This window comes from Miscanthus floridulus, chromosome 1 (genome assembly GCF_019320115.1).
Source record: "Miscanthus floridulus cultivar M001 chromosome 1, ASM1932011v1, whole genome shotgun sequence".
Lineage (NCBI taxonomy): Eukaryota > Viridiplantae > Streptophyta > Magnoliopsida > Poales > Poaceae > Miscanthus > Miscanthus floridulus.
The window spans coordinates 106,559,002-106,581,727 of record NC_089580.1 but is presented as its reverse complement, the minus strand read 5'-3'; the positions used below and the strand labels follow the sequence as shown (position 1 = coordinate 106,581,727).

The 22,726-nt window shown below is 42.1% G+C and overlaps 1 protein-coding gene and 1 pseudogene across 2 annotated transcripts; both read left to right on the top strand.

The window, feature by feature from the left end:
• The first annotated feature begins 1,474 nt into the window (after positions 1-1,474).
• Positions 1,475-11,556, top strand: LOC136538504 (uncharacterized). 2 transcript variants are annotated; one of them, XM_066530466.1, is made up of 8 exons: positions 1,475-1,800; positions 4,187-5,731; positions 6,267-6,455; positions 6,540-6,635; positions 6,738-6,906; positions 8,822-8,948; positions 9,033-10,808; positions 10,915-11,556. In XM_066530466.1, exons 2-8 carry the CDS (start codon positions 4,306-4,308, stop codon positions 11,311-11,313), a joined length of 4,182 nt encoding a protein of 1,393 aa, XP_066386563.1. In that variant the 5' UTR covers positions 1,475-1,800; positions 4,187-4,305; the 3' UTR covers positions 11,314-11,556. The 2 variants fall into 2 exon arrangements, with proteins under 2 accessions (XP_066386563.1, XP_066386571.1); XM_066530474.1 differs by having other exon boundaries at positions 1,476-1,800; positions 8,825-8,948.
• Positions 11,557-11,781: 225 nt separating this feature from the next.
• On the top strand, positions 11,782-22,392 carry LOC136538521 (probable ascorbate-specific transmembrane electron transporter 1; annotated as a pseudogene).
• Positions 22,393-22,726: the final 334 nt, after the last annotated feature.

The following is a 22,726-nucleotide window of genomic DNA, read 5'->3' as shown; positions in this document are numbered from 1 at the left end:
GTGATTTTAATGAGAATTGTCCAGTTTGAAGCCGACCATTTTTACAATGATACAGAAATTTGTCTTTATCTTTTGTCAGCATTTTAGGCTATTTGCCAACAGAAAGGCCCCTTTATTGGGAAAGTTTTTACTATTATACACCTGAGTTTAGAGGGTGTTTGGATCCAGGATTAAAGTTTAGGAGGTGTCACATCTGTGTTCGGATACTAATCATAAAACTAATTACAGAAGCTGTGAATAATTCGCCAGACGAATCTATTAAGACTAATTAATCCATCATTAGCGCATGTTTACTGTAGCACCACATTGTCAAATAATGGACTAATTATGCTTAATAGATTTGTCTCGTAAATTAGTCTCAAACTATGTAATTAGTTTTATAATTAATCTATGTTTAATACTCTAAATTAGTGTCAAACATCCCATGTATTAGGAATTAAACTTTAGGAGGGGGAAAACAAAAACCCCCTTAGTACAACATATCACAATTCAGGGTATATACAGCCCATTTATGTTTGGTAGAAGAATACAATGCCGTCACCAATAATCAGCGCAACGAATTGAATAGTGTACCTTAAATAGCCATAGCCGTCGCGCTAGACCGGCCGCGGATACATCCCCATCCATTCCACGAGCCATTCATTAATTGGAGATTGGAGACGCTTCCTCAAACTACGACCCAGCCTGAAAGCAAAGCGAGAAAGAAAAAGAAGGCAGGGGCAGGGATAATTAATTAATTAATTTTTTGGGGGAGAGATGATTAATTATGTTATATCCTATTATGCCGGGAAAAAGGGCACATACTCTTACCTACAGCCCTTTTCGCAGCCGCACTGATTATCCTTCCATGTTTTCTCTCCTCAAAAAAAAAATCAGATTTTTTTTTTATTTCTTGGGTGGATTGCTGTTCAGTTGACGCGTGAGTGTGAATGAGTGTGCTGTTTAGTTCGCGGAATTTTATGAATTTGGCTACCTGTAGTACTTTTCGTTTTTATTTGGTAATTAGTATTCAATCATGGACTAATTAGGCTCAAAACGTTCGTCTCGTAATTTTCAACCAAACTGTACAATTAGTTTTTTCGTTTACATTTAATACTCCATACACGTATCGTAAAATTTAATGTGACGAATACTATAACATTTTTTGAGAATTAAACCATCACCGAAAACAGAAAACAAGGAAGGGAACTGGAAATGAATTCCAACGTGGTGCGACCGCACCGAGATGCGGACACCCAGTCGCCCACGCGCCCCCCCGGTTCGCACCGCCCCACGCCTACGCGCGCACGGGGGAATCGCCCCGGCCCTGACAGACAGCTAGTTCCCACCGGACTCTGGCCCCGTGCGACAGCGACCTAACCCGTCGTGGGTGGGATTCGTTTGGTGCGCGTAGCGCCAGGGCTGTAGCCACGCGCTGGAGCGCTATAAATAGAACCCCACCCCTGGTATCCTCCGCTCACACCCACCCTTCCTCCTCTCCTCCCCCCCTCTCTCTCTCCCCAAGTCGTTCGTCACGCAGGGGACCGGGCGCTCGTGAGAGGCGAGGCGAGCAGCCGCAAGGAAGAAGCCTAACCTCTCTTCCAAAACCAAACCGAAAAGGAAAAAAAAAGTATTGGAAGAGAAAGAAAAAAAAAAGGAACACAAGCAGCCCACACCGGCGGGCGCATCACAGGGGAAGCCAAGGAACTGCTGCTGGGGGAGGAGGGCAAACAGGGGAACGAACCCTAGTCAACAGACGCCGCCGCCCTCGCCCGGCTAGATCTGGCCGCCGCCGCTGACGCGCCGCCCGACGATCGCCTGGTACGGAGATCCTACTCCCCCCAATCAGGACCATGCCATCATACCCTAGGACTGCTGTGTCACGGAACGGACGGATTGGAACGGAACGGGATCCTAGCGCGTCGCGTGCCCGCGGGGGGTGGGTGAGACGCGGCGCGGTTAGTTAAGAGGACGGGACTGATTTCCAATTTCATTTCATTTCTCGGGACTGGTTGGGGATGCCTGAATTCGCGCTTTAGTGCAACCGAGGAAACCTTTTTATTTTTTCCGGGGTGATTCTGCCGAGTCTGGAAGCCGGAATGGGGATCAAGGCTCTGGTCGGTTTGCCAAATCTGGCTACTGTTAGGCGCGATCCTTACTCTGGGAAGAATTTGGCGAGATTTATTGATTTATATAAGGCGGGGTTATAAAAATACGGCATCCCGGTAGATCGAAAGCAGAGGAGGACGTTAGTGGGCCTTGGTGTTATCTACAAGGGAGTAGAAGTTAAAGCCCCCTTTCTTCTGGAGTGATGAAATGTGCTGTGGGGGATGGTCCATGCGTTGTTGCTCTGCAGTTCAGTTATAACTTTCCTGCCGAGATTAACTTAAACCTAGTTTCTTCTAATGCTTTGACCTAGGGTTAACTGCTCTACAATGTTCCTATCACTATTAGCTAGCAATTAATTCAAAGCACGAGCGGATTGTCGCAGATTGAAGATCCATCTTGTCATTTATTTATACACACATGCAGGAAGGGATACATTGTGTCCTGTTTTAGTTTTAGGTCCTAAGTTAGATCAGCATTAAACTCTTGATGCATGTGTTTTAGATTAGGAACAGGGGTTGTCCATGGAATTTGAATATTTCCTTAAAAAATTAACCCTCTTAGTCATCATGTTAGGTTGCTACAGCTGGCAAGTAGAAGGCCCATAGATTCATTGTTCTGCTTGTTCTTAGGCGTCCTGTTTTTTTTAGTTACATTCACAGTTGCGATGTAGTTGAAACTGTGCTAGAATTGGACTGATTCTAGGTACATTTGTCAAACGTGTATAGCATACATCCTGACTGATTCTAGGTACATTTGTCAAACTTGTATAGCGTACATCCTGTATTGTTGGTTTCTCATTCGGAGCGCATGTGCAATATTGTAGGTTGAGATGTTATTTGTTGGCCATACATGTAGGGTACAACATCTTCTGTTTTAGTCCGGCTCTGTCTGGATGGCTCTGGATCATCTATGTTCTGGTTGAGTCAACACAAGGAGATTATCAGTTATTTGTATTAGTTAACTCTCATTTAGCTTTGAGTGGTTGTACAGTTTGGTCAGGTTTTGCATTTAGAGATGCTGGAGTTCAGCTTATTCACTTTCTTCGCTTTTAGTTTGGAGTATTAGCTACGTGTTTGTTCTGATAATTTTAAGAGATGTTTTATGTCGTTTATTGGTAGCATATAGACTTGAATACCATGTAATACATCATCTTTTGGACCGTGTGCTTCGGGTGACAAGCTAAGCAAGTAGTTGATGTCTTTTTAATGTGTTAATACTTAATACTGTAGGATTTGGTGGAGTTGTGTTCCTTTTTTTTTGAACTTTAAATACAGCAGGGGAGACCCCCACTGTAAGGATTTTATTATTAGAAAAAACAAAACACAAAGAACAACACCATTACACCACTATAAGTAGTTGTCTTCCTTTCCTTTTTATCTTTCTTTCCATAGCTTCTGTTTGTTTGGAAAAATCATTTTATTTAGAATGGATGTAGCCAGCTCTGATCCTGACATGTAATCTATTTTTGTGCTGTTGCCTTTGTATAGCTTATTAACTTCCTAAAACTCAACACATGCTTATCGCATTTGCTTTTGTCTGTTAGTCTGTATGGTGTTGCTTTGTGGTTTCCCTTGGAGAAATGATACCGCGTCTAGACTAGCTTATGCTCTTGCGTAGCCATCATAACTTTTACATATATGCAATATGCACAATCTTTTCTTCTTAGCCTACCCCAACTTGTTTGGGACTTAAAGGCTTTGTTGTTGTTGTTGTTGTTGTGCACAATCTTTTCTTCTATTCCTGGCATGTATATGTACTTATTTACTTTGTATGTAAAAGGGTCGGCCTGGATGCTGAGATCCTGTATCACTAGAATCCAAATTCTTGAGATGGGTAGGAAGTGGACAACAAGAGGAGGAAATGGCCTGGGTCAGAACATGAAAAGAATCCAGCGGAGAATGATATTCAGGTTGCACCACCTGATTGAAATTGTTCTTCCCTGCAGTACCAAGAAATGATCACTCTGCTGTATCTGTTCACTTCCTAGTTCATCCCTTGTTGGCTGGCCACCTCACTAGCGGACCGAAGCATCCAAGCAACCTTTGAAATTTCCTACTCTTGCTGTATTACTGACATATTATGCATGTTTGTGTTGCAGATGCTTGTTCCAACAGAAAGGCAATAGTAACTTCCCTCCATTGGGTGCTCTTATATTCCAGGAAATCGCTACTGGTTCCACTAGTTGAAAGTTTCAAGCTATATGCATCTACACATGACATGGGTTCTCGAGGAAGGATGTTATTTGACCTTAACGAGCTCCCAGCAGAAGTTGAAGAAGTTGCTTCTGTCGTACCAAAAGAATCTGCTGCTGTCGTACCACAAGAAGCCACTGTTATCGCATCACAAGAAGCTGCTGTTGTCGTGTCACAACCTCAGAAATCCCTTCCTGCTCCGACTACGTATGGCCCAACATTGTTTCAGCCAGGGGAAGGATCACAGTCGCAAGGGATATTGAACAATAATGCCTTTAAGCATGCATCCATTGGTTCTGGCTTTCAGCCTTTTGTGAGGAACAACAAAGATTCAAACTATACAAAGGAGCCGATGAAGGTGGAAGATAATCAGAACTCTAGTATAGCATCACCGTCCATGGTGAACAATCAAATCACTGATAGTGCTTATCCGAAGGCTGAGACTTGCAATCAGGTGTCACAAGCCGTTGAAAGAGAAGAAGGAGAATGGTCTGATGCAGATGGCATTTCTGAAAATGCAGGGAGTAGCAACAAAGATGAGTTCACTGGTACTGCAAGCACTCATTTGAAGAAAGAATCCCAAGAGAGCGAGTCCCATCTTATTAAATCTGGTGATGTGACTAAAGATGATACTGCTGCTGAATGTAGTGATGCTGAAATGGTTGATGTATCTAAAGATCTGGTTCATGGTTCCACAGGATCAGAGAACATGCAAAATTCTGAATGTAAAGGAAATCAGCCTGGTGATGATCTAGATCCTTGCAACAGTTCAAAGGATGTTAAAGGAGTGGAAGCCAATTATGCTTTGAGGTTTGCGAGCAACCCTGCAAAGAGACCTAAGTTAAATGAACACAAAGAGGCCATGCTAGGAAAAAAACGAACTAGGCAAACTGTCTTCATCAATGTGGAGGATGCAAAACAAGCTGGTACAATGAAGACATCAACACCCAGGAGGCAGTCATCCTTTCCAGCACCGATTGTTACACGTACTGTGAAGGAAGCTTCTCGTGGTGCTGGTGAAAAGGCTGCAGAAAAACAAAATCAGCAAGCAATCAGGGATCAGAGACAACCTGAAATGATGGGATCAGAACGAAGCAATTCTGCAGATCCTAGTGACCAACACACTGAATCCAATGGTGATGCTGAGTTGGGTACCCAGGGCCGGTCAAAGAAAATGAATACAGACGAGCCAGCCTCAGATGCGTATCAGCAGCCTGTCCAAAGACAAGCTTCATTGAAGCAATCCATGGACTTGAAGCAACAAAAGAGCCGATCATTCTCTTCCCAAAGAACAGTTCTAACAGGACAAAACAATGCTGATCAGAAGCCAGCCAGCAAAAGGTCTATTATTTCCAAAAAGCAAACTTTTGTAAACAATGTACAGTATCAGGACTCTTCTGTTGAGCGACTTATAAGGGAGGTGACAAATGACAAGTTCTGGCACAATCCAGGTTGCTTCTTTGTTGTCAATGTTTGATTTGGTTATATATATATGATGTCACCTTCTGGAAAATTTAGAACTTTTCTTTGTGAAATATACATTTTATTTCATGCATGCAAGATTTGTGGAATTTGCTTTGGTCCTGCCTTTTTACAATTACTGCCCCATGTTTTAGTGTCCCTCATTAACAGTTCAACACAAATAGGACCATGACTTGACACAGGGAAATATACTCCTGTAAATCCATTTTAAAATGATATATTGAAAATGTGGCAGCTCCATGTTACTGTTTGCCACTAGCTCTGTACTGAAGATTGTTTACATTTGGTCAAAGTAGAGTTGCATGTGTTTCATTGTTCATGTTATGATGTGGCCATTGCCTATCGGAATGTCCAGTGATATTTTGGTCAATGTGTTCCTCACTAATGATCGCACTTTTGATGTTATCTTGTTCCATTCCAGAAATTGTAAAATCACTCTTGTGTTTGCATGTGTACCTTTGTTGTTGTAATTTGGCATTTAACATATATTTCTTATGTAAACAGAGGAGGCCGAACTTGAGTGTGTTCCTGGAAGCTTTGAATCTGCTGAGGAGTACATTAGAGTTTTTGAGCCTTTGCTTTTTGAGGAATGCAGAGCTCAGCTTTATAGTTCGTATGAGGAGAGTCTTGAGGCTGTGGGAAGGGATGCACATGTAGCAGTGCGAGTAAAAACTGTGGAAAGACGTGAAAGAGGTATGTGGGATTGGTTTGTTGCGCTTTTAGAACACGTATTTGAATATCCAATCACTGCAGTCACCTGACTGTTAATGCATCCAGGATGGTATGATGTTGTCGTTCTACCGATGCATGAATATAAATGGAATTTCAAAGAAGGTGATGTCGCCATTCTGTCATTTCCACGGCCTGGTTCAGGTATATTTTACTGAATTTTCTTTGTTTTTTGTTTGCAAAAATTATTGTGTTAGTATGTAGCTCTCTAGAACGTTTTTCTTATTTAGCTGTTGGTATTTTCAGCTGCTCAATCAGGCCGATCTAGTAGGAGGGCTATGGGTTCAAATGAGGATGCTGAATCGGAATGTGGACGGCTTGTCGGTACTGTTAGGCGCCATATGCCTATTGATACACGTGATCCTATTGGAGCTATTATCCATTTTTATCTTGGTGATTCATTTGATTCTAACAGGTATGCCAAATTTTGTAATATATGATTGTTCTTGTAGTTGTCATCTCTTCCAAGTTCCATTTTCGCAACCACGTTTATCATGGCCTCTACATTCCCAAAGCATCTGAACCTATGTTTGTTTAGCATATTGTTTATCTTCGGAAAGATCTTATGACTGGTTTGTTGTGTCACTGAAGTTGTTTTATGCGAGATTTATAAATCATAAAATGTGTTTTGGGTACTTGTACATTGAATTGTCCACAAAACAATACTCTTTAAGTTGGATTTCTCTCTAGCTCAGCTTATAATAGGTAAGCTTATTTTGTTTAACTATGCCTAGGGAAGTAGGGATATCTGTTATTTAGACTTTCCTGTAGAATGCACTAGAAAACATGTAGGGTTATACTTGTTAGAAACTGTAGTTTTGTGTCTCTGAGTAAATAAAATAAGTAACTCTTCTCTAACATACAAGCTTTGTACTGTGTGTTTTTGTTCATATTCTTGGTACACACAGTTCTGTTGAATGGTTGAGATTGAAACCGCTGTTCTGCATTTTACTGCAGTTTTCCTAACTCTAGTTTCTTGAGCACAATAGGTCAAGGCTTGTTTATATATGTGTAGTCAGGGCCATGAAGCAGCAGCACAGCGAAGCGGGTAGCCACATAGAGTACTGATGTTTTCTTGTGTAGTTTTATTGTAAGATATGGTTAGAGCATCTCCAACAGATTACTTATATCTATCCTCAATACTAAAAAAATGCAATATAAGGTATTGTGTTGCTCCAACAGATTACTCATCCTATCCCTAATACCTAAAAGTTAAGTAGTTACTTAAAATTCACCCCCTCTCCCTCAAACGTAGGAGATCCACCCCTCTCCATTATCCACTTTAAAGGTATTGGTAATCTGTTGGGAGAGAAGAAGAAAAAGGTACACTACTGATAATAGGAGATCACCTATATAGACTTTTAGGAGATGTGGGATACGTAATCTGTTGGAGATGCTCTTAGTATCATAATTAAGCAAGCCATTGGCTTATCTGCATTGCTGGGTTGCTGCTGCTCTTAATATGCCTTTTGGGGCTTTCATACCATCTATTGTTTTCTCATTGCCACAGAAGTAATGGTGCTTCTCAGGTATTGAGTTTGAATGCTTGTGCTCTTAATGTCATGTCCAATGTTTTGCTTCTCTGCTTATTGATCTCATGGCCACAGTTTTGAAGACAGAATAATTCTGTCATTAAAAGTCAGAAAAACGAAAGGCGCATGGCATACTTTGACGCTCATTTGTCCACTGGTGTTCAAGATAATTTGTGAACGATTGCTATAATCAAAGTTTCATAAGAGAATTTGATAAGGAAACTACAGTAGGTGTGTAATGTGTGATTTAAAAGTTTGCAATGTGCTGTAGATGTAAAATGTTTGTAGTGTATCAAAGTTCAAATGTTAATCTTCTTAGTCGATGGTCCTTTGTTGACTACAAACAGGATATTATAGGGCCCAAATTCTACTTGAGAACAGGGCCTCCAATGAGGCCGTACCACCCTGTAGGCTGCGCCTCACTTGACCATTGCAGCCTATTTGGATGAATTGAGCTAAAACTGATTTATGAACTGACAAGTCTGTTATAGCTCTTTGGGCAGTGCTTCCCCACTTAATCCTAGCAGCATGTTAGGTGATTAATAAACCCCTTTAGGCCTTGTTTTGATGCACATGTATCCACCTCAATCCATGTGTGTTGGAGTGAGGTGGATATATGTGCATCCAAACAAGCCCTTATGAAGTTCTATCTTCTATGTGCTTGATTGCTAACTATGAAACAACTTCAAATTGCTTTGCTATAGTTGTTTCATTTTGGAACAATATTCATAACTTGTTCTCCATCACTTGCATATTTGTTTGCTAAGTTGTCTCGCTATTCTTGTGTTGTATCCATAGCAGTGAGGCTAATGTTCTGAGGAAACTCCAACCTCGGAGTACATGGTATCTAACTGGACTCGGTTCTCTTGCAACAACACAAAGAGAATATGTTGCTTTGCACGCGTTCCGCCGTCTTAGTGGGCAGGTAATGCTATATTACACCTAACCATTATCTTCCTTTATTACAAACTTATATATCAGTCGATTTTGACAAAAAAATTTCCGTCAGATGCAAAATGCAATACTTAAACCAAGTCCAGAGCATTTCCCGAAGTATCAAGAGCAACCACCTGCCATGCCAGACTGTTTCACCCCAAATTTTGCTGATCATCTCCATCGTAGTTTCAATGGTCCTCAATTGTCGGCAATTCATTGGGCTGCAACACATACAGCTGCTGGCACAAGCAATGGTGTCGTAAAGAAACAAGAACCATGGCCTTTCACGTTGGTACAAGGTCCTCCTGGGACAGGGAAAACTCATACTGTGTGGGGGATGCTAAATGTTATCCATCTTGTTCAGTATCAACATTACTATGCCGCTTTGCTCAAGAAGCTTGCTCCTGAAAGTTACAAGCAAGTTAGTGGTAGTACCAGTACCAGCTCGGAGACTGTTGCGGCAGGGTCAATTGATGAACTATTGCAGAGCATGGATCGGAATCTATTTCGCACTCTTCCCAAGCTTTGCCCTAAGCCTCGGATGCTTGTATGTGCCCCATCAAATGCTGCAACAGATGAGCTTCTTGCTCGTGTTCTTGACCGTGGTTTTATAGATGGTGAAATGAAGGTATACCGCCCTGATGTTGCCCGTGTTGGAGTTGATTCACAGTCTCGTGCTGCACAAGCTGTTTCAGTTGAAAGGAGGACAGATCAGCTTTTAATGAAGGGCCGTGATGAAGTAATTGGGTGGCTACATCAGCTAAAAGGCCGTGAGCAGCAGCTATCACAGGAGATTGCCTATTTTCAAAGGGAACTCAATATGGTTGCAGCGGCTGGTAGATCCCAGGGTTCAGTAGGGGTAGATCCTGATGTTCTTGCACAAAGGGATCGTAACCGTGATATTCTGCTACAGAAACTTGCTGCGTCAGTTGAAAGCAGGGATAAAGTATTGGTGGAGATGTCACGGCTGCTGATATTAGAAAGCAGGTTCCGTCCTGGCAGCAACTTCAATATGGAAGATGCTAGGGCAAGTCTGGAAGCCAGTTTTGCCAATGAAGCTGAGATTGTTTTTACAACTGTGTCAAGTAGCGGGCGTAAGTTATTTTCTCGCCTGACTCATGGCTTTGATATGGTTGTTATTGATGAGGCTGCTCAGGCTAGTGAAGTAGGAGTCCTCCCTCCACTGGCTCTTGGTGCAGCTAGATGTGTCCTGGTTGGTGATCCACAGCAGCTCCCTGCTACTGTTATTAGCAAAGCAGCTGGAACTTTGCTTTATAGTAGGAGTCTTTTCGAGAGGTTTCAGCAAGCTGGTTGTCCTACCATTTTGTTGTCAGTGCAATACAGGATGCATCCCCAGATCCGTGAATTTCCATCAAAATACTTCTATCAAGGTCGCCTTACAGATAGTGAGAGTGTTGTTAAATTACCTGATGAAGCCTATTACAGAGATGCACTTATGGCACCTTATATCTTTTACGACATATCACATGGTCGTGAGTCTCATAGGGGTGGGTCATCTTCATATCAGAATATTCATGAAGCGCAGTTTGCATTGCGTTTGTATGAGCACCTTCAGAAGTTCCTGAAAGCTAATGGTGCCAAGAAGGTTTCTGTTGGTATAATCACACCATATAAGTTGCAGTTGAAATGCCTTCAGCGGGAATTCAAGGATGCTATGAATACCGAGGAAGGGAAGGATATCTACATAAATACAGTTGATGCTTTTCAAGGCCAGGAGCGTGACGTTATTATTATGTCATGTGTCCGTGCTTCAAACCATGGTGTGGGTTTTGTTGCTGATATACGCCGTATGAATGTAGCTCTAACTCGAGCTAGGAGAGCTCTATGGGTATGTCTCTGCCTCTCTACAATATGCATTAAGTGCGTTCTACTGTTGTTCTTCAATGATCTTTTTGATGTATCCCATGTTACTTATAGTCTTTATTGCTTTTCAGGTTGTTGGTAATGCTAATGCTCTCATGCAGTCTGAGGACTGGGCATCACTAATAGCGGATGCGAAGGCCAGGAAATGTTTTATGGACCTGGATAGCATTCCCAAGGACTTCTTACCCATGAAGGTTCCATCTAATACTCCAGGTAGGAATTCTTCCAACAACATCCGAAACATGAGAACTGGTGGTGGACCTAGACCAAGACACTTAGACATGTTCTCAGAACCGAGGGCTGGTATGAACATGAGGCCTGATGAAGATGAGCATCTGAATTCTGTTACAAGAGATGGTAGTTACAGGAATTTGGATGATTTTGGCCGACCTGGTGATCGCCCCAGGGATAATCTGCAGTTTGGAGTTCCCAGGAGGCCAAATTCTTCTAATGGAAGGAGAGAAGTGTAAGGAGTGTGTTGCTATCTACAAACTTTGGTACAGCATGGAACAATGATGAAGAGCTCTGGGACAGTCCAGATTCAGCAAGGTGCAGATGCATGTTCAGAAGATCAGTTGCTTGTGCATTAGATTCCTTGCACCATGTGATGGGGTGGTCACAAGAAAGCATTGATATCAGCAGAGGATGTGTGAATCTACCATGATGTGACCTCCAGTCAGTGGATCGAGATGCTTTCATGGTGGGTGATTAAAGGCTCATGATGTCAGGTTGAAGAAAGTCTGCTGTAGCCTTCAGTGTTATGGAGTTCTCAGGAATTTCTTTCTTAGAACAAGGCTGTCTGCTGTGTTTTGACATTGTGATCCTTGCTTTAGCCAGCTCCATCTTTCCGTAGATATATACATGCATGGGCATTTCCATTTTGAAACATGCCAGGAGAAATCTCACTGGCTCTAGAGCAGGGTAGGTCTCAAGCATTGTTGCCTGATTGCTGCTGCGATCGTTGCATGCTTGATATGTCTGGTAGGATCAGTATGCTAACATAGGCAGGGCTTCTGTACCATATGACATAAGTTCCTTCTGTATACAGGGTCGAGATCTAGAGAGAAGAAAAAGTTCATTATTTCATTCAGCTCATGTTGTTCCCCTTTGTTCTTGTTAACATGTTCTGTGCATATATTGAAAGATGTTACCATGTTTGTAGTAGTGATTTTCCTGATTATCAGTGGCATGATTGTCTGCTTGTATGTTGATCTATGGATTAGTTTTGGCACTTTGCAGCGATAACAATGTTGTCCTGCTGATGCCTTTGTCAGTCATGTATTTAGTTGACCTGTCAGTGTTTCTGCAAATCATTTACTTTTTGTGATACTAGCATGTCAAAGCTAACAGAAATACTTTAGGTTAGTGATACAGTTATTCTAATTAAGCATATTTTCTGGGATGCATATATATTAGAGAACTGAACGGGAGGAGGTGGTGTTTCAGGATTACAGGCACCCTGAAATCTGAAGTGCCCCTTTGATCATCTCTACTTTGGTGCTGGTGGGTTTCTGGCTGTCCTCTCAGTGTCACTCCCAGAGTCCCAGGTAGCTGCGTTTGTTTGGCCTATGAATGTGCACATATTTTTGTTTCTTCAGTATCAGATTCATTTAGTGGTTTCTTGATGTTCTTTTAAAGTGGTGACTTAATTCTGAATTTCTTGTGTACATGCTGTGATAAGTAGCATGTAGACTGCAATATTGGCTGTTAGAGAAGCAGTTTACTGTCGTATTGAAAATAATGTTTTTGGGATATCTTTTATTTTGTAAGTTAAATTTAGGGTGGTCATTATGTCTGATGCTACAGGCTAGTTGAAGTCCTGAAATTTGAGTGTCCTTAGTCTTGTGCTTGGATTCTGGTGGCACTCTCCACTCTGGTTATCTTTCCTGAAATGTGAGTGTCCTTAGTCTTGTGCTTGGATTCTGGTGGCACTCTCTACTCTGGTTATCTTTTGAGAAGAGATCCCAGGTAGCAGCACTTTGCCTTTTGTTTCTGTTTTCGTCCTTTATTGTCTTGCCAATCTTTGATAAACTCTGGTGTTGTGCTTGATTGTATGTGCAGGGCCCGCGATGTCATAGTGGTAATGGATGCAGTTTTGGCAGCTGTGTGAGTTCTGATCTCCAGGAATGCATAGTTGCCTGCATGGTAGAACTCTATGGGACTAAAACAGGGGAGGAAAGAATCTCGGAGTACAGATAGATGATATGGCGGTTATATGTTGCATTTACACGTTCTGCCGTATGTATATGAATTATTTTGGGAGCTAATGGATTTGTATGTTACGGCTGGTTACCAGCTACACTTCCTATCTGCTTTGTTTGGAGAAGCATAGATTGCATCTTGACACGACTTGCTTTTTGTACCGGTGGCAAGCAGCAACAGGGTTGTATATGTCCAACAGTACCACTGGATGGGTCTGCAGTCCGCCGCTGAAAGAGGGGCTTTGGAGTTGGACCAATTGCGCTGGAGATCCGAAGGAAGGAAATCCACCCCAGGTGCTCCTGAACCTGAAATATGCTGGTCTCGTTCTGCCGCTTTGGTTGCTCAGAGCTGATATACTAACACTAGATGTTTTGTTGGGCTAATGGTTTTTGTGTCTGATAAGCCGGCTGATGATGTTTTATTGTGAGAGTAAAATATTGTACCATGGTTCATAAGCAGCGCTGATAAGTTTAATGCTCTGATCTTCCAAACGGGGACAAACTAGGGGTGGTGCCAACTCGTGGTCCAGCTACTAGTTGAAGGTAGTACTTGGGATGCTCTGTTGTTAGCTTGTTACTTGTCCGTTTCTGCGCTTGGGATGATATCTGCACATCCATTGGACGGCAAACGTTTTTGACTCGGCCTGATTGTTCATCAATCTATTTTTGAGTCTCTTTTAATGCTCTGATCAGATGATGAAGAGTCTGAGCTATTGGGCCTGTTCGCTTGCCTGAATTCTTGAGGAATTTGGATGGTTTGGAGGAATGCTGGATGAATTTGTGAGAGGAAAACGCTGTTCCGGATAAAAAATAAGCGGATTAAGGGCACGGGAACGGTTACATTGTTCCTCTGCCGTCCGAACATGTCCACGATTCTTTCCTCTCCCGTCCGAACATGTCCACGACAAGAAACAGCTTGTCCCCATTCGATGGACCCAAGCACAAGGAGACGCACCACAACGCTCCAAAGGCCAAACCAGAGTTTTTCTCCGGTTTATTTACACATCCTCCTTGCCTTGGACTTGTCTTCCACTTGAACCCGCTTTGGATCCGTCACCGGGACACGGCCTTTAACGATCCACCCGTTTGTCAACCACCGTACCATATATGCCATCACGCGGCGGTGGCGGCAGCACGCAGCCGGCTGTGGTGGTGGTAGCCGTCGCGCCGCCGGCGAGGTGGATGAGACGCCGACGCGCCATAATGCCTGTGAAGAGCAGCGCCAGCTTCCGCATGACCGCGCTGCCTATGGTGCTGACGGCGCAAGCTGCTGGCGGCTGCCGTGCTCGCGCTCACGCTCGTCCGGGTGCTGCACTTTCGTGGAGGCGTCTCATGGAAGCCGACATCCAAATCTCTCTTCGTCTATACGGTATCAAGTGTCAAGCAATACTGTATGTGTTGTCAGAATACTATTGTTGAATAGCTAGTCACGAGAAAATGAATGTCAGTACTTACTGATGGCATGTTTGATCTATCCAGCTAAAAGTTTAGCTAGCTACAATTTCGAAGCTAAACTTTAGCCAGCTAAAAGTTCTCCTGGTTAAACGTTAGTTGATGTGTTTGGATCCTTCAGCTAATAGACTCAGCTAAATTTTATAGGTGTTTAACTAGATTGAAGTAGCTAAACTTTATCTGGTCTTTTAGCTGGACCGTTTCGATCCCTAGCAGCTAAATTTAGCCAGCTAAAGTTTAGTTGGTGGATCCAAACATGCCCTTACTAGTATTTGGATTTGCTGTGTATGTGCATACTTTTTTCCATCCATAATTGATACTGTATAATACAGTACAGCTCTGTAATGCATTGCACCATATATTCCTAAACAGGATTATTATTATTATTATATAATATAATATGCGCACCCTTTTGTCAGGCACACCCTCTGTTCATGGTGATCGGCTTGATCATCTGCACCGGAGAAGGTAAACCAACAAACGCACGTCTTTACTGCCTGCAAAATGGAGCAATAACGTTGAGTTTGTGACCGATGCTCTCATGTATTATTGGTGTGGTGTCACGCGCGCGCGCGTAGCGGTGATGGCGTACAGGATCGTGCTGGGCCCGAGGGCGGCCAAGAAGGCGGTGCACCTGCTGCTACATCTCGTAGCCCTCGCCTTTGCCGCCGTCGGCCTGTACGCCGCCTTCAAGTTCCACCATGACAACGGCCTCCCTGATATCCACTCCCTGCATTCTTGGCTCGGGATTGCCACCATAGCGCTCTATGCTCTTCAGGTCAGTCAAGTATAACCAAGGACTTTTTTTTTTTGAGAAACAAGTATGGCTCTACTTTACTATTTCTTTGCTGTGAGCCCAATTTGTAGCCCACGTATAGGCTGCAATCACAAGTTACTCATTCTGGCCCCACCATGGCCCATGACCCTGTTATGCATTGGCCTCATCCCACCCACCCCTGTCCCTCTTTTCTTCTCTCGAAAGAAGGAAAAGTCCTCTACATTATGCACGAGATCCGATTTTCTTCCATTTATAAAACCATCTATTTGCCTTCTTTTAACTTTTTAAAAACCATTTGTTTTCGATTTCAATGATGTTTTAATCTATTGGATGCCATGTCAGCCACGAGAGAGGTAAATTAAGCTATAGGGATAGCTCAATAAGGTCAAATAGACTTTACCAAAAAATTTATATTAAATATATTTTTAAAAATATATCCAAATATTTTTCTTGGAAGAGCTAGGTAGATAAAACCTAAAATTTTGTTTACAATCTTATAAAATTCATAGAAAATTTATTTATCTCAAAAAAATATGAAACCGGTTTTGAAATTTTCTAAAATCATGCTTTGTATTCTAGTTCCTATGCCCAAGTTATTTGAATCTTTCTAATGCCCTTGTGGTGTTTATTTGCTAGTAGATGTGTTGTTATCTATTATAATTAGTTGACATTGATGACCGAGACTATGTAGAAGTACAAGTGACTTCGATGACAACACAAGGGTCATATAATGACCACATATTTGATTATATTTAGTATGAACACAAGTGTCACTGGATAAGAGCTAGGCACAGTGAGTAGTGACCAAAATACCATTTTCTTTTCAAATGGCCCATTCACTACTACAGAAATTGACGCTAGGCACAGTGCTCTTTTCAAAATACAATCTTATTATATTGTGTTGACTCTAACGCCAACTCAACTCCTATTTCGGCAGTTAGAAACAATTTTGCAGATAGATAAGATTAGTGTAGTAGATATATAGCACAACACATTTTCTGTGCACCGCTATCACTCCATGTTGTCTATGCTAACATAGTACATGGTTATAGATAGGATCAAGTGATACTTGTGTTCATACTAAATAGGATCAAATATGAGATGGTTATATGACGCTTGTGCTGTCGTCGAAGTGATTCGAACAATTATGGTAGATAACAAAATAAATACTAAAAAAGAACCATATAAGATTAATGTAACTCCAAGGTACGCACTTGAACATAGACCATGATTTTAGGAAAAATCTGAAAATGGTTTCATATTTCCCCGAGCTAAAACAATTTTCTATGAATTTTGTAAGTTTAAATGAGATAGGATGTTTTAATTGTATAGCTTTTCCAAAAAAAAGGATAAGTGTAGAAAATATTTGTATAACTTTCTTTTTTTTGAAGGGAAGGGTGAATTATATTAAAACTCGACATAGTATATCCCTAAATCTTCATATGAAAAAATTTGAATAACGATAAAGTATTTTACCGGATTCTTTCATCGTCTTCTTCCATAGTGTTTTTTCTCGATGCGGCTAATGCTCTAGATGAAGAAAACCTTGTTGAAGACCAAAGCCAGAGTGGAGTCCTTATACCGAATCCAGCTATCAACCCCGAAACATTGGACATGCATACAAGATCCAATATTCTGGAACTAGTCCAAAACACATCTAAATCGGTAGAGGAATATCGAAGGTATACTCATAGGATGTTGATTCATCACGTCTAGTCCTTGATTTCCTTTCCACGACCATCGACGATAGTAATTGTCCTTGTTGGAAGTGCCCAGGAGAACCCCCATGTAGATAATGGCCACAGTTGACTGTCTGTCAATGAAATCGACGCTGGCAATGGCGACCTCGGCATAGTATCACTGAAGTCATCGTATGTAACAAGATCTTGACTGAAAACCATCCGATTTCACCGGTAGATTTATTTGGACTAAACCCTAAGCAAACTAAATTTTAAAACTGCATAAAAGAGAGATGGGTCCCTTCTCCTTGCCACTAGCAGAGTCGCCGGAGAAGAAGAAGGAGAGAGGCTCTAGGCGATAGTGGTGGTGAGGAGCAAGGATGTTTTTTTTCTTCTGTTGGGTTAGTAGCAGCATGAAGCCTTGCGCAATGTATAACTTTCTTGGTAAAGTCTATGCGAACCATGAACTGTCAACTTAGTTCATTTTACCTACCTCGCGGGCTAAAACCGTTGTTGGAACTAGCCATGGTGTAAAAACAAACAATTTCAAAATTACATTTTAGAGAGGACAAAATATTTGGCTTTATAGATGAAGAAAGAAAATTGGACTTCACAGAGTCGGGGAGTTAAAAAAGGAATTCTTCCCTCAAAGAAAAGCTATCACAGCCTACAAAGCTGTAAAGAAAAACAATCAACTTTTTCTCGGTAATATAAAGGAAGATAATCAATTTGAATCGCTTTGGCATACCGTTGGTGGAATATTGAGGGTAGAGCTTGCGCGCCATGGTTTCTTTTCTTTTTAAAAAATATATAAGATGGCCCCCTTGAGAGTTTCTGTGGGCCAATTTTGGGAGTTTCTGTAGGCCAATTTTTGGCTGCGTATCTGGGCTGATCATGCGTATGGCCGACTTTAGGCGCAGCCCAGCAAACATGTGGAGTTCATTTGGATACTTTTGGTCTCCAAAATTTCATGAAAACTCTGTACTTCCTATGCATTTGCAAATTGTTTTGATTCGACGAGTGCACACCAGTGCATTACAGCCAACAAAACAGGACACACGAAGCAATGCAACACTACCACAAACAGTAGCTTTGCCGTGTAACTCGACAAAGCACGCGACATCTACAGTGCCGGCAAACATCTCTTTGCCGAGTGTTTTTTTATCGGACACTCGGCAAATACTTTGCCGAGAGCTAAAACCGATGCTCGTAAAAAAAAAGTAACGTGATGGCACAGAGACGGTCACGGTGCGTTTGCCGAGTGTCCAGGATTTGACACTCGGCAAAGCAGCCATGTTTGCCGAGTGCCCAAGACCTGACACTCAGCAAATATGGCTGATTTGCCGAGTGTCAAATCCCGGACACTCGGCAAACATGGTTGCTTTGCCGAGTGTCAAATTTCGGACACTCAGCAAAGACTGGCCCATAATGTACATATTTTGGCCACGTGTTCTCTTTGCCGAGTGTTTTTATCTTGGCACTCGGCAAAAGGCCTCTTTGCCGAGTGTAACACTCGGCAAAGCGATCATATATTTCCAGTTTTTATGGTTTGGTCACGTATAACGTACCCCACTCAAATAAACATTACAGACATCACACATAGTTTATAATAAGCATTACAGGCAGTTCATATAGATATATCGACAACACATAAATGCAAATAAACTTCATAATCACAAGTAGGTTCATTCACAACCACAAATGCAAATAAAATTCACTGAGTGCAATGGTGTCCACTGAGTAGTCACAAGTAATCCATAAATGCAAATGCAAATAAAATCACAAGTAGTCACTAAGGAGGCCACGGTGTCCATTGTGACCACGCTAGGTCATAAGGCTCATTCGATGCCGCTGATTGATTCTGCACAAAGAAAAAGAGATAAATCATTCTAGTTTCTAGTTTATTTCTAGTTTATAAACTATAAATCATTCTAGTTTCTAGTTTCTAATTTATTTCTAGTTTCTAGTTTATTTCTAGTTTCTAGTTTCTAGTGTCTGGGCATCTTTGTAAGATTGATTCTGCATAAATTATAAATTGTGATTATAAGGTTGTGAAGTGACTCACAGTGCCTGAAACAGTATTTGGAGCAGGTTGAGGAGGAGGGACTGACATCGGTGGCGGAGGTTGACCGATTGCAGCGTAAACACCCCTCATATATTCAAACATCTGCAGCCGCTCTGCCTCCATCCTCTGCCGCTCTGCCTCCATCTTCGCCTCTAGCTCCTCCCGACGCCTCGTTTCTTGTTCTAGCTGAGCCTACAATATTTTATTCCAATGTTACAATGCAATGCAAAAGTATGTAAAAATCAATGAATGATGAATAAAATAGATATAATCTAGAGTGCGTTCATCTAGAACCGTCTAGAGTCTGGCCGTGGGCGTATCGCCGGGCTGGCAGGGAGATTGTGTATCTAGAGAACAACAGGGAGATGCTACCGAAACTCTGTCTCGAATCAGAGTAGAGCATAGAAACTAACCCCATCTACATATTCTCGTGCTGTCCAAAAAACGTGAACAATTCGAAACAGATACGGTTATAGATATGCAAAGATCTGTATATTTTCAACAGTGTCTCTTTTGAACGGGAGACGCCAAGCTAGGTTACGTGATATACGAACATCATATGGAAAGATGGGTGTATGATGCCTCACCTTGCTATCCAGCAAAGTGACGAGTCGAGGACGGTGGAGAATGATCTTTGCAATAGTCTCTCCTGCAACAAACGAACATAATAGTGTCAATTGTAAATTTCAGCAGCACCTCCCCTACACGGTGAGGTAACCAAAATCTGCAACAAACCAATGGCATGATGGCCGACAACCACATACACAGCAATATAACACTCATCAGACCATCAGATCGAACTAAGAATAAAATCTAATCGAACCTCTAGCAATAGCAGGTACTATCTAGATTTAGATATGAAAGTACACAAGAGTTTATTTTGCTTCCAATCCCAGTAGACAAAATCATGTTAGCATTTGCTATGTAGCTTTATCCTCATTTGACAAATCATATGCTCCAAAACATGTAACTTTTTCACGTGAAAACACATGGAGCTGTGCTAAATAAATGATGCTCATACAATGATACCAAATTCCAGTGCATTCAATTAGCTGCAAAGTGCGAAAGTAGTGCCTTAAGAGCAATAACATCTTTATGTTTCCATCAACTATTATGGGGTACTAACATTGCCACATTGCTATGTTAGTGTTACCAGATAAGGTAATGTTGCTAAACAGGATACTTACAAAATAATGTTGCAATGATTAATCATTCTAGAATCCTAGGGTGCTTACCTGATCGAGGCGCAGGGGGTGGTGGGGCCGGGGCCGGGGGTCAACAGCCGCGACGAGGCGGCGGCGAGCGTGGCATAGGGGCTGGCGGCCACGGGGCAGGGCGTCGGGGGGGAGGGCGCACGCGGCGGCGAGGGGGGGCGACGCAGGGGGGGCGGCCCACGGGGCGGCGTAGGGGGGCGGCGCACGGGGCGACGACAGGGCGGCGGTAAGGGGGCGGCCGGGGCATGGGAGGTGCTGACGACGTAGGGGTACGGTGCGGCTGAGGGAGCTGCATGTGTGGCTGAGGTAGTGCGTGTGTGTGGGGGTGCGTGTGAGTGCCGGCGCTTGTTACCAAATTAAGACGCTTTGTCGAGTGCCCGTGATCTGGCACTCGACAAAGCTGGTGTTTGCCGAGTGCCAGACGTGGGACACTCGGCAAACCCCCTGACCTGGCCCCACACACGCACAATAGTTTAGGGTTTGAAAATGAAAAAAACAAAATGTGTTTGCTGAGTGCCCGTGATCTAGCACTCGGCAGAGCCTAGACTACTGTGCGTGTATGGGCCAGGAGAGGGGGGTTTGCCGAGTGTCCCACGTTTGGCACTCGGCAAACACCAGATTTGTCGAGTGCTAGATAATGGGCACTCGGTAAACCTATATTTTTATTTTTCTTCTTTTCTGGGACGTGTTTTTCTCAATTTGTTCCGATGTACTTTAAAAATACCTTCTCAAATAGACTCAACAATATATATTTGATTTTTCTAGGAATATTATTCCATTATTTTATGCAGTTATAACTCAAATTTAATTTATATCAATTAAAATTCTATAATTGCACTTAATAAATGAAAATTATCAAACGGATCCAAAAAATTACCAAAATTTCACATGAAATACTCTATGTTCTCTATTGCCGATACAAAAAGTTTTGAAACCAAATCCCAATTCAACCGTCACTTTGAGTCTAAATCTTACCGAATCCTTCTCAACGCTACGATTTTCTTCTTTTGAGATGCTTCAGTTTGTAAACATCGTACGTGACAAATTGTACGAAATCTTCTCAATTTTTTACCACAGCCTCCACGTATGATATCATCACATCATGACAAATCTCATGATTTTCAGACTTCGTTTTTTTTAGAATTTAAAAAACCATTCGACCATACGTTCATGGTCGTGTTTCCTGAACAAGATGTTTGAAATTTCTTTTATTTTTCGAGTAAGGCCTCACAATGGACTTAATAACATGAATATCATTTTTCTACTCATTTTATTCTATTATTTGAATCACTTGCGGTTCAAATTTGACTTATACCAAAAAATTCCTTAAAATACAATAAATTAATTAAATATAGCAAACAGATCTAAAAATATACCAAATCTTAACTTGGAGTACCACATGTTGTATTTGGAGAACAGAAAAAGTTTCAAGGTCAGAAAAGAAAAAAAACTTATTTCTTTACCGAGTGCCAAATAAATACACTCGGCAAACATATTGCTTTGCCGAGTGCCAAATAATTACACTCGACAAACATATTTCTTTGTCGAGTGTTTTCACTAACGGACACTCGGCAAACGTACTAACGGACTGCACACGGACTAACGGTTATCCACGTGGCGGTTCTTTGCCGAGTGCCTAACTTTTGCCGAGTGTTTTTTTTTGGCTTGCCGAGTGCCAAACTTTGCCGAGTGTTTTTTTTTGCCTTTTTTGCCGAATGCAATTAGTTTGCCAAGTGTTTTTTTAAAGCACTCGGCAAAGATCTTCTTTGCCGAGTGCCCGATATAATGCACTAGGCAAACATTCTTGTACTCAGCAAACACCCCAGTTTCCGATAGTGCAAGCACACAACAACAAACCAGTCATAACTTTCCTGTAGCTTCATTTTATTGTTGATTTCGCAGTGGCTGGTGGCATTCGTGTACTTTGTCTTCCCCGTGGCCGTGATGACGATGAGGGCGGACTAGGCTCCATGGCACATTTTCTTCGGCCTCGCGATCTTCCTCATGGCCATTTGCACTGCCGAGACCGGCCTGGCCAAGTTCGTCTCCGCCTCCATCGCTTACCCGAGCTAAGTGTTTGTCATCAACTTCACCGGGATCGCCATCCTCATGTTTGGCGTCGTTGTCTTCTTGGCTGTCATCCTTCCGTCAAGATACTAGCAAGTGACTAACTATTAAGTCCATCCGATCCATGCTTTCTTCTCAAGTCATATTGTTTGATTTGGATTGCGTGCGTGTTGACATGATTTTATTATATTGTTTCATTTACAAAGCTGCTAGCTGCTGCTGGCCGTCCAAGTTTGATATGATACTAGTAATGCCATCTAATTGTCGTTTTACCTTTTAGGCCCCTATGCAAAGGGGATCCTTCTTCATGTCCTGCACAAATTGATCAATTTTTGCTTTGTGAAACTAGGCAAATGCTTGTGCATTGTTATATGAAAAAGCGAGTCAATTGTTTTTCTGTGCCACTAAAAAGTACATGGTTGTTTCC